The following is a 13,044-nucleotide window of genomic DNA, read 5'->3' on the forward strand; positions in this document are numbered from 1 at the left end:
TATGCTGCTCTCAAGTAACATGACATGAACACTCAAGTAAGCCTCAGAGCAACATTTTCCCACAGCTGCTTTCCCAGTGTCTCAACAAGGTTGGACACCATTTAAATACGAAAAAACATCACGGCAAAGACTTACAGATGGCTTTGAAATGGATACTTCATCTGGGAATATATCTGTCTACTTTGATCATCAGTACTGCAGGTAAGATCAGATAGACAAATAGATGACAGACAGACAGACAGACAGACAGACAGACAGACAGACAGACAGACAGACACAGACAGACAGACAGACAGATAATAAATTTAAACAATCCTCTTTCTTTGCTTGTATCAGATCTTTGGATTGTTGCATGTATGTCCACTCAGTAATGTTTCTCAACAAGCTGAGTTTTCACTGAGTAATAAAGGATCAACTCGTAACTACCAAGCCCATGCCCTGAATAACAGAGTGCTATTTAACCCCTTCACGACATCACCGTTCCACTTATTTTTGTTTTTTATTTCAAACACATTCATTGTGAAGTTTATAAGCCTTAAATATTTCCTCATTTTTAATGTATTATTTTCTATTAGCCCTGTCTTTAACCAATGCTTTTACTTACCCCAATCTCAGTCAAGCTGTGACAAAATTTTAAATTTATATTTTACATTTTCCCAGAATGCTCTATTCTGTTCAAATTAAATGGTCTGAGATGTTAATAATGAAGATTTTTATGTAATGATTGTGGATGAGTTCTTTTACCTCTGTTGAGACAGAACACTTATTTCAAGTGAATGATTTGGTTTACAACATTTCATGAAAAAGTGTGTTTTTAAACAACCAAATTTGTTTTTGTTCAGAATGCAGAAAAGTCTACTGAAATAGAGATGTACAGTCCAGATGATTAAATAGCAGCTATCACTGTAGTCTGTTCTGGAGAAAGAGTTCCATGAGGAGTAATATGCTGAAATCTCAGATTAGAAGATTTAATCCAGAAGAAATTTAGCTTGTACTGCAAATAGGTTATAGTTTAAGCTTTGTGAGACAGAATGTTAAGTTCTTGGTCAAGTTAAAGTGTAATTGTTTTTCTGGTTACAGACTTATTCCATGTGCTTCACCACATCCTTTAAGTTTTCACAAAAACTCATGTTATTGTTGTGTGTTTCCTGGCCATGCAGTGGTGACTCACATTTACGGTAGTTTGAAATACTGTCACACCACAGTGATAAATTGTCACACCCCTCCTGGGCTACCACCTTATCGTGGTGGAGGGGTTTGCGTGTCCCAATGATCCTAGGAGCTCCGTTGTCTGGGGCTATATGCCCCTGATAGGGCCACCCATGGCAAACAGGTCCTAGGTGAGGGATCAGACAAAGCGTAGCCCAGGACCCCCTAATGAAGATAACATTGGTCTCAGGTTTCCCTTGCCCAGATGCTGGTCACCGGGGCCCCCTCCTGGAGCCAGGCCTGGGGGTGGGGCACGTTGGCGAGCGCCTGGTGGCCGGACCTCTGCCCATGAAGTCTGGCCGGGCACAGCCCGAAAAGACAACATGGGACCCCATTCCCGTGGGCTTACCACCTGCAGGAGGGGCCAAAGGGGTCGGGTGCATTGTGTTTTGGGTAGCGGCCGAAGGCAGGGATCTTGGTGGTCTGATCCCCGACTGCATAAACTGGCTCTAGGGACATGGAATGTCACCTCTCTGGTGGGAAGGGAGCCTGAGTTGGTCCGCGAGGTTGAGAAGTTCTGACTAGATATAGTTGGCCTCACCTCGACGCACAGCAAGGGCTTTGGAACCAGTCTTCTCAAGAGGGGTTGGACTCTCTACCACTCTGGAGTTGCCGATGGTGAGAGGCGAAAGGCAGGGGTGGCAATTCTCGTTGCTCCCCAGCTCAGTGCCTGTATATTGGAGTTTACCCCGGTGGATGAGAGGGTAGCCTCCCTTCGCCTTCGGGTGGGGGGACGGATCCTGAGCCTATGGCCCAAACAGCAGTTCAGCGTATCCACCCTTTTTGGAGTCCTTAGAGGGAGTGCTGGAGAGTGCTCCTTCTGGGGGCTCCCTCGTCCTCCTGGGTGACATCAATGTTCACGTTGGCAATGACAGTGTGACCTGGAGAGGTGTGATTGGGAAGAACGGCCCCCCTGATCTGAACCCGAGTAGTGTTTTGTTATTGGACTTCTGTGCTCGTCTCAGATTGTCCATAACAAACACCTTGTTCAGGCATAAAGGTGTCCACATGTGCACTTGGCACCAGGACGCCTTAGGCCGCAGATCGATGATCGACTTTGTGGTTGTGTCATCGGATTTACGGCCGCATGTTCTGGACACTCGGGTGAAGAGAAGGGCGGAGCATTTGCTGTGGTTAATTAAAAGAAAGAAAAAAACAAGATTTTCAAAGGGTTTTAAACTGTTTGAGCGGCTGACGTATGAACAAAATGTTTAATTTCCAGATTTGAACTTGGCACCAAAGGCTGAGAATGTGCAATGGATGTCTTTAGACTTCAAAACTGTCCTCATCTGGTCCCCAACTCCATCCAAATACAGTTACACAGTCAGCTACTTCTAGTAAGTACACACACCCACACGTACACACATCCTTGAACCTCTATCTTTGTAAGGACTTTCATAATGCAATATTGAGCGCCTCACCCTATACCCTAACTGTCTCCACTAATCCCTTGGTGACCCTAACTCCAGCTTTAAAACCAACTCTTAACTCTCAATGTGTTCTTTGAAGTTGTAAGGACCACCCAAAATGTCCTCACTTCTCATAAATGTTCTCGCTTTTGCTAATATAATGACAATTTTGGCACTCACTATGTAGCACGTACAAGAACAAATGCACACACTCACACATACCCAAATATTCATTTCTGATTCACTGTCTAAGATTGTTATTTTATGCTGCTTGTACAAATACATACAATACAAATAGACATAAGCATTCAAAGTTGTAATATCTGAATATGAAAATCATGTTTTTCTGGATTGTTCTTACTACTGCAAGCGATGAAAGGTATTATGAGGACACTCCTGACTGCATCAGATTATCAGAATCAGAATGTGATCTGACCCACTGCCTTCAACCCTTGGACAGGTAGGCACCTTACTTCTGTCACTCAACTTTCTAGACAACATACAATAGGCTACCTATAGAATAATGGTTGAATGAAAAACAATTGACAAAAAAAATTAAAATGAAATGATGACAACAAGAGGCTTAGCAGAGAAGCACGCAGCAGAAGCTCTTTATTATGCTGGAAACCTGGAATCAAGAATAAGTGAATTCCTGAAAGTCTGTTGGAAGATGTGAATGCGGCACCACAGACAACCCCTGATGAACCATCACTGAACCCTCTTAGCCAAACCATTACAAAGAATTAGACAAAAGTGCCAAATGGAGAAAGTGGCTGATATATATATTATGCATACTTCTCAGTCTTGTTCTCGAGCTCTTGTGAAACCTCATCTATCCCCATCCAAGGAGGATACTGCTCCAACTATAAGTTTAAAACCTATGAAGTACACCCAATTTTTCCAGAAGTGTACACAGGTGTGACTTGTGTGGACTTAAGTTAGCTAGTTATACCACAATGCATTTCACCTCAACCAGCAGCTGCAGCAGCAATGGTGGATAGTGCGTACCAGGGACATCGAAATATGGACTCCAGAAGCACTCCTACATACTGTGAATTTAAAAAATTACTAATTTTTTTTGGTCAATGCAGATGTCTATTTGGTAGGTGGAGAAAATTAATGTTCAGCTTGTTCAATGCAGAGCACCCCCGCTGTCCATTGCCTTAATTAAATACCGTATAATCACACCCCCTTAATAACTTGATATATATAATTTTGTAACAGAACCTACTACGCCCGCATTCAAACTGAGCCTGAGACCATGGACAATGAAGACAACCTGGAGGAACTACCTCATACAATTTCACCATCCTTTAACCCCTACAGAGAGAGTAAGAATCAGCATATACACAAATAACTCATAACTCTTATAATGTTATTTTCTAATATGTGTATATATATATTGTGTGTGTGTGATATTAAGAACTATTTTTAAAAAAGCAGCTAAAAGGCCATTTAGCCTTTCTAACATTACTTTATATATGACTATAACTATATCTATAACTGAGCCGATATCACCTTTGAAACTTTTCGATCCCCCCCCCCCCCTAAAACTGAGATTTTTCATTTTACTTTAAATTTATTGTATTAAGTAGATGCCATTAGAAATGCATGTTGATCAAGCTCCCACACTTTTTATAAATTAACTGCAAGCAGATAATGTATGCACAAACAGCAAGATATGTCAAGAATGTCATGGACAAGTTCAAAGTAGAATAAATACATTGTAATTACAAAGTGACTATAAAATGTAGATTTTCAGAAAACTGTTTAGTCCCTTTCTCCATAGTATGTTTATGTTGCTGGTAAAAGTATTTGGATAGTAATGAAATCAGGGAAAACTATTTGTTTCTATAAAATCAGCAAGAATTGCACTTACTTTTCTATATAAAATCTAACAACAAAAATATCGGGTCAAACTTTCAAACAATACTATTTGGCCCTCACTTGCTTATAAAGGAATCACACAAAGAGTTTGCTAACTTGTGAAAATAAATTGTTTATTTTCTTAGAACATATACAAATACAGGGTGGACAGTAACATGACAGGGTGGACCTTGGGCATAGCAGGGTGGACAAATTTTGAAAGGTCATTGAATGGCTTCATTTTGCAATAAATCAAAAAGAAATTATATATATATATATAAAAAAAAGTACCAGAGGTCCTTTTCCATATCGGGGGAAATTAGCAGGTGAACAGATTGGATTTGATCCATTCTACTGGCACGCAGTAAAAGACCAAAAATAAGCCATTAATGTGGCTTTCTAGCGTTAAACTCTGTACATCATTCTGCACAGTGAAAGTCAAGCATTCAAATGTAGAACAAGACAAAAAAAACTTGTTTTAAGGGGGGATGATTTGAAAAAACAGAATATCACTGAACCTCACTGAGACACATCTCCAAACAGTCTCCATTACTGCAGAGACCCGGCTCAATTCTGTAGTTGCAGACGCCTCAATCTGTACAGAGTGTGTGTTCAGAGCCTGTGGTTCTCGTCTTAGGCAGTCATTATACTAACAGATGTGTTGGATTGCAATACCTCTCATGTGTCACTGCTAATCCGCGTGTTCACTGAATGAAGACTACAAGAAGGAAAATGCCAATTTCAAAATGGATTTAGCAAATAGAATAAATTCAAGATACAAATATTACAGAGCTCCGGGCCAGTTCATAACCCTACAATAACAGAGTCAATTGCCAGGGAATGAAGTCTGACAACCTAACTATCCCTTGACCCAGTCTTTTATAGAAACACATATGTAAATTATTGATGCTAATTCAGTCCAATCCAGTCCTTCTTCTTGGATGACCTCGTCTTCTTCTTCCAGTCCCATTGGATGCTTACACAGTACTTGTCTGTGTAGATTCTCAATCATCCAGGTCATTGTATCCAAGGTAGTTTTCTATGTCAACTGGACTGGGTTTCTTCTCTTGAAGATATTTCACCTTCTATCCAGAAGGCTTCTTCAGTTCTGCAATCACTGGGGAGAGAGCTTGAAAATATATAGCCGCTGTGGACCATCTGCATGCTAATGATCTGGGTGGTCACCTGAGAGTCGTTAGCAGGGTCGTTGGTCGGGTCGTTCACCTAGTTTCTGTTAAGGTGTCTCCCCTTTGTCTGCTGGATCACATGGTGGTGAGTGGTAGTGAGTGGTAAGTGGACTGCTGAATCCTGACCCGAAGAGGTGGCGCGTCTGTGTTGTGCTATTCTTCTGTGGAGAGGTTGTTTGGTTTCCCCAATGTACAGTTCCTTGCATTTCTCCTGGCACTGTATAGCATAAACAACATTACTTTGTTTGGGTCTTGGTGTCTTGTCCTTTGGGTGTACTAACCTCTGTCTGAGAGTGTTGCTGGGTTTGAACTGAACCCAGCTTGAACTGAACTGGTTTTGGTGAAGGCCCAGTCTGGGTAGCCGCATGTTTTGAGAGCTGTCTTAATGTGGTCCTGTTCCTTCTTTCTGCCTTGGGATGTGGTGGGTATATCTCTGGCCCGGTGTTGGACAGTTGGAGTTGGAGAAACCAAACAACCTCTCCACAGATGGAACAACACAGACGCGCCACCTCTTCGGGTCAGGATTCAGCAGTCCACTTACACTTAAAGGAGAGTGGGCACTCCTTTGAGGACAGCCAAGTATGGATACTGGCCAGAGAAGACCGCTGGTTTGAAAGGGGTGTCAAGGAAGCTATCCATGTCAAATTGGAAAAACCATCCTTAAACAGAGGTGGTGGCCTGAGGCACTTCCTATCACCCGCATACAATGCAGTTCTCCACTCCTTCCAACAGCAAAACAAACATTCACACCATTCCAGGAGACCCAGTGACTCACCACCATGTGATCCAGCAGACAAAGGGGAGACACCTCAACAGAAACTAGGTGAACGACCCGACCAACGACCCTGCTAACGACTCTCAGGTGACCACCCAGATCATTAGCATGCAGATGGTCCACAGGGGCTATATATTTTCAAGCTCTCTCCCCAGCGATTTCAGAACTGAAGAAGCCTTCTGGATAGAAGGCAAAACGTCTTCAAGAGAAGAAACCCAGTCCAGTTGACATAGAAAACTACCTTGGATACACAGTCCTTGTTCTCTGTTGTCTCCCAAATGGCCAGTTCAAAGTTCACCTTGCAGAGGAACTTATCAACACCAGTAAACTATGCTGTCACGTTTTACGATGGGGGTTTAACACTTTCCGTCTGACTGTCTCCTCCTGCCTCCAAATGTCTAAACAACAATCATGTCAAGGAAGGGTCAACTGACCTTTATTACACTTACTAAAGATTCTACCATTCCTAACTTCTAAAGTGCTTCTAACTGAAAACAGAAAAATATTTTAGAACACATGGTAACAAGATAAACACAAATTCTCTTCAAATGTCTTCCCAGAGAGTTGGCCAATGGAACTTGGTATGCTTCCTGGGTATGCTTCATTGTCACAACTTACAACACACCACTCTCCAGTGTGCTTTGCCTCAACCATTTCTGGTCTTCTAGGATTATCTGGTGTCTTTCCACATGTTGGGGACTTACAGATGAAACAGAAATATTGGCTAGAGTGACATCTTGAAGGTTAACACAGGGACAGTCCAAAACACCTTCCTCCCTTTTACACAGACATGAAATATAATTTGGCCAGGTATCGGACTGACAGCTTGGTGGATTTTCATAGTGCCTTTTGTGGCAGGTATTGCAGGTACCTCAGTCTTGGATTCAATATTCCTCTCTGGGATGTAGAACAGCTCGACAGATGTGTCCAGGCTTTTCAGTTTGTCCTACAAGCTCTGGGTATCAGGAATGTCTCCTCCATAGGCTACAATCTGGTCTGCTGATCTCTTGAGGGCCCCACCAACACCATCTGGTGCCCCCTTGTCATGACTAGCCTCAAAGAAATTCCACATTATTTTTTTGAAGCCATACTTGTAGGGTTCTGTTGAGAGGTAGAAGAAATATCCCTTTTGTGGGTACTGTATTGCAGGCTCATCTCCTTTTCATCCCATACCTCGAATAAGACAATTCAAAATGTTCCCTTAAACACGTTAATTGGGAGTCCCGGTTATCTTGGCTTGCCTGATCAATGAGGCTTGTGGATATATTTTTATTAGGTATAGCATGTACTGTTATAAAATGTCTGTAATAGCTGTTGTAATACATGTAACATTATCAGCATGTGGCCTAAACTAAGCAAATGTCCTTCCTTTCATGAACCATGTCCACACTGTCATGGATGGCTTGCTGACAGGGTGGACAATGACAGGGTGGACATTTTTGGCTAATGTTAGCATTTAATGAGCACATGGCGAACCTTCACTTAGCAACATGATTCAATTAGCAAGCAGACTGTACTGTTTAACACATATATTTTGAATTTCTGAAAGGTTTTTATAAGTTAAGCTTGACAACATCTAATTGCACAGCTAATATGATGAAAGTTACAAAAGAGAACTGTAAATACTTAGTCTGCAACTAGCCACTGTTTCAGTCTCCAGTGAAGAAATCAATCAATCAATCAATCAGGGTCCGGTGATTTTTTTTAAGCAATGTTTTAATTACTGCCACCTAAAGAAGAATTGTTCTGATAAAGAATAGTGCTGCTTATCATTGGTAAAACATCCTTCAACAGGTGTGTTGGGATGGGATCTAAAAGACATGTGGTGGTCTTGGATTTCTGAATTAGCAAAGACACTTCTGAAAAATATATAGGGGTGAAGAAGTTTAAGAGCTCGTCAGAGACCCCATATGTTCCTACAGTCAGCACATCTGGTGACAGTCCAGCAGCTGCTGGGATGGCTTGATTAGCTTTTTCTCTGATAGCTAGAACTTTATCAGTGAAAAAGCTCATGAATTCTTCAGCACTAAGGGAGGAAGGGATATGTGGATCTGTGGAACACTGGATGGGCTTGGTCAATTTTGCCACAATGCTGAAAAGAAATCTGGGATTATTCTGCAATTAAAGAAGAAAAATAAGTTGTCCTAGTCTTACGGTTGGGATATCACTGACAACATCAACGGGTTTCTTAAAGGGGCAGTTAGTCCAAAATGACAGGTTAGACAGTTTAATTATTCTGCTATATTTTCATGATGACTAAATGATTCTGATGAGGACACTAAAGGTACTTTATAGTCATCTTGAGTCAACTATATCACTATTACACTACTATATGTATAACTGCATGTGATATAATAGCTTTACAGACTGTAAGAATGCTCACAGTCTTTAGTTATATTTACTGACTGGATAAATTTCCTTTGGCTGGTCACTGGTAAAATTCCAGTATTAGCATCCCTGTTACGTTGAGTACAATGAGATGATTTGGGATTTGGCATAAAAACTGCCCCCCAAACCCACACTTGTACATTTTTGTGTCTTGTCACTCTTCTCCGTAAATTTAAGCACGGGCCTCTATATTACAGGTAATATCAGTGCTGTGACATTCACTGTGAAGAATGTAAATGAGACCACAGTCCTTGTCAACATCACGGACCCTCTTACCAGCATTTACGAGCAAGGGGAGCAGCTTACCATAAGAGACATTTTAAAGAAAGACCTCCAGTATAAGATCAGCTATTACAAAACTGGAAGTACAGGGAAGGTAATGTGTTCAGCCTTTCAATATCTTAACTGCAACATTTAACATGCTACTATATCAAACTGAATGTAATGCATTTAGTAATGTCTGTTTGCTGTATGTTTATCTTTACTGTTTTATCTTTACTCTCCTCCCTCCCATCTTCTCCTCCTGTCTTTGCTCCTTCCTTAACTCTACTTAATTCCTTGTGTTACGGAACAGTTAGGGAGGCCAGGAACCAGACACAGAGTGCAAACAAAAGGTTCTTTATTCACAAAGTATCCAAGGCGACTGAACAAAGTAACAACAAAACTCTGAAAAAGTAACAACTGAAAGGGCGAACGAAAAATCACCATCAAAATGGGAAAAACCAACGGGAAAAGAAACAACAGAAAGAAGTGACAAAGCACTGAACAAACTCACTGGGCGAAGGAATAAATGATGCAAAGGGCTAGTAATCATAGGGAGCGTGAGCTTGGTTAAAAAAAACACGAACAACAATCCGGCACCGGATGCTAGGAGGGGCGGGCTTAGGTAGGTGCTCGTTTATGCACAACGAGCCGCAGGTGCGCTGGAGGCGCAGCAGTCTTCAGAGATCGGCCCGCCCCCGGATGCCGTGCAGAAACTGAACCACACAGGCGTCCTACCTGGCTTATCCGGGAACCTTCGATAAAAGTCCCACAGCAGTTGCGGGTCCAGGATGAGGGAGCGCCCAATCCAGGAGCGCTCCTCTGGGCCGTACCCCTCCCAGTCGAATAAGTACTGGAACCCCCTCCCCCGCCTGCATACGTCCAGAATCCTGTTGACCGTGTAGGCCGGATGGCCTTCAATGAGACGTGGGGGGGCGGTGGTGGCACAGGAGGCTGGTGGGGGCTTTCAGTTACTGGTTTGAGGAGGGAGACGTGGAACACTGGCTGGACGTTCAGGGAGGCTGGGAGACGGAGTCGAACTGTACTGGGATTGATAATTTTGTCCACGGGATAGGGGCAGATACCTGGGGGCAAGTTTTCTGGACTCCGTCTGGAGGGGGAGGTCACAGGACGAGAACCACACTTGCTGGCCCACCTGGTAGTTGGGGGCCGGTGCTCGGCGGCGGTCCACCAGATGCCGGTTGCGATCCGCTGTCCTCCCCAGTGCGGCCCGGGTCCCGCCACACTCGTGTGATCCGGTGGAACTGGGCGCGGACAGAGGGTACCACCGCGTCGGATTCCTGGCTCGGGAACAACGGAGGTTGGTAACCATGGTTAACCATAAACGATGACAGACCAGTAGCTGAGCTGATGAGGGAGTTGTGGGCGTATTCTACCCAGGGTAAGTGCGAGGCCCAGGAGGACGGGAGGTGGGAGGCCACACAGTGCAGAGAAGACTCCAGACTCTGGTTCGCTCGCTCCGTCTGCCCATTGGACTGAGGATGAAGTAACCGGAAGTGAGGCTGGAGGTGGTTCCCAGGGCCCGGCAGAACGCCTTCCACACCTGCGAGGTGAACTGGGGTCCGCGGTCGGACACGATATCCTGGGGGATTCCATGTAAACGGAAAACATGCTGAATCAGGAGGTTTGACATCTCCAAGGCAGTGGGAAGTTTGGGGAGGGTGCACGCAGCGACAAAGGTCCGAACGTCTGCTGCCATGGATGGCCACCAGAAGCGCTGCTGGAAGAGGGCCAGTGTGCAGTGAACTCCTGGATGGCAGGCTATCCGGTAGGTGTGCCCCCATGTGAGCACTGACGACCGGGCGGACTGCGGGACAAACAGCCGGCCCGGCGGGCAACCTTCTGGGACAAACTGTCCCTGGAGAGCTCCCTGTACTTCCGCCTCCACCTGCCAGTAGACCTCGCCCAACACACACTCTGGATCAAGGATGGTCTCCTTGGAGGGCTCCCTCTCCTCCAAGGAGAACTGGGGGGAGAGTGCATATGGCTTCGTATTCCGTGAGCCAGGGCGGTAAGTGATGGTGAAGCGGAATCTGCCTAGGAACAAGGCCCAGCAGGCCTGTCGGGAGTTCAGGCGGCGAGCAGTGCGCAGGTAAGCGAGGTTTTTGTGGTCCGTCCACACGATGAAAGGTTGAGTCCCTCCCTCCAGCCAGTGCCTCCACTCCTGCAGAGCCAGGACCACCACCAGGAGTTCCCGGTTCCCCACGTCGTAGTTTGCTTCCGCTGGAGAAAGACGGCGCGAGAAGAAGGCGCAGGGGTGAAGCTTGTTGTCGGTGGGATGGCGCTGGGAGGGGAGAGGATGGCCCCTACTCCAGAGTCCGAGGCATCAACCTCGACCACGAACTGCCGCTCAGGATCTAGGTGTGTAAGGACCAGGGCGTGGACAAACATGTTTTTTAGTCTTTCGAAAGCCTGTTGTTCCACCGGAGACCAGACGAAAGGGAGCTTGGGGGACGTGAGACACGTGAGTGGGGCTAATGTCTGTTTGCTGTATGTTTATCTTTACTGTTTTATCTTTACTCTCCTCCCTCCCATCTTCTCCTCCTGTCTTTGCTCCTTCCTTAACTCTACTTAATTCCTTGTGTTACGGAACAGTTAGGGAGGCCAGGAACCAGACACAGAGTGCAAACAAAAGGTTCTTTATTCACAAAGTATCCAAGGCGACTGAACAAAGTAACAACAAAACTCTGAAAAAGTAACAACTGAAAGGGCGAACGAAAAATCACCATCAAAATGGGAAAAACCAACGGGAAAAGAAACAACAGAAAGAAGTGACAAAGCACTGAACAAACTCACTGGGCGAAGGAATAAATGATGCAAAGGGCTAGTAATCATAGGGAGCGTGAGCTTGGTTAAAAAAAACACGAACAACAATCCGGCACCGGATGCTAGGAGGGGCGGGCTTAGGTAGGTGCTCGTTTATGCACAACGAGCCGCAGGTGCGCTGGAGGCGCAGCAGTCTTCAGAGATCGGCCCGCCCCCGGATGCCATGCAGAAACTGAACCACAACAGGCGTCCTACCTGGCTTATCCGGGAACCTTCGATAAAAGTCCCACAGCAGTTGCGGGTCCAGGATGAGGGAGCGCCCAATCCAGGAGCGCTCCTCTGGGCCGTACCCCTCCCAGTCGAATAAGTACTGGAACCCCCTCCCCCGCCTGCATACGTCCAGAATCCTGTTGACCGTGTAGGCCGGATGGCCTTCAATGAGACGTGGGGGGGCGGTGGTGGCACAGGAGGCTGGTGGGGGCTTTCAGTTACTGGTTTGAGGAGGGAGACGTGGAACACTGGCTGGACGTTCAGGGAGGCTGGGAGACGGAGTCGAACTGTACTGGGATTGATAATTTTGTCCACGGGATAGGGGCAGATACCTGGGGGCAAGTTTTCTGGACTCCGTCTGGAGGGGGAGGTCACAGGACGAGAACCACACTTGCTGGCCCACCTGGTAGTTGGGGGCCGGTGCTCGGCGGCGGTCCACCAGATGCCGGTTGCGATCCGCTGTCCTCCCCAGTGCGGCCCGGGTCTCCCGCCACACTCGTGTGATCCGGTGGAACTGGGCGCGGACAGAGGGTACCACCGCGTCGGATTCCTGGCTCGGGAACAACGGAGGTTGGTAACCATGGTTAACCATAAACGATGACAGACCAGTAGCTGAGCTGATGAGGGAGTTGTGGGCGTATTCTACCCAGGGTAAGTGCGAGGCCCAGGAGGACGGGAGGTGGGAGGCCACACAGTGCAGAGAAGACTCCAGACTCTGGTTCGCTCGCTCCGTCTGCCCATTGGACTGAGGATGAAGTAACCGGAAGTGAGGCTGGAGGTGGTTCCCAGGGCCCGGCAGAACGCCTTCCACACCTGCGAGGTGAACTGGGGTCCGCGGTCGGACACGATATCCTGGGGGATTCCATGTAAACGGAAAACATGCTGAATCAGG

At 45.8% G+C, this 13,044-nt stretch overlaps 1 protein-coding gene across 1 annotated transcript in view; it reads left to right on the top strand.

Moving 5' to 3' along the window:
• The window catches only part of LOC130539470 (tissue factor-like), a 20,652-nt gene continuing 7,608 nt past the window's right edge, over nt 1–13,044 (top strand). The window contains exons 1-5 of the mRNA XM_057057835.1: nt 1–201; nt 2,432–2,546; nt 2,989–3,078; nt 3,843–3,949; nt 9,032–9,210. Coding sequence (XP_056913815.1) covers nt 138–201; nt 2,432–2,546; nt 2,989–3,078; nt 3,843–3,949; nt 9,032–9,210 — 555 coding nt within the window. The 5' untranslated portion in view covers nt 1–137. The remainder of the gene's footprint in view (nt 202–2,431; nt 2,547–2,988; nt 3,079–3,842; nt 3,950–9,031; nt 9,211–13,044) is intronic.

The sequence above is a fragment of the Takifugu flavidus genome, chromosome 15 (genome assembly GCF_003711565.1).
Source record: "Takifugu flavidus isolate HTHZ2018 chromosome 15, ASM371156v2, whole genome shotgun sequence".
Classification (NCBI taxonomy): Eukaryota; Metazoa; Chordata; class Actinopteri; order Tetraodontiformes; family Tetraodontidae; genus Takifugu; species Takifugu flavidus.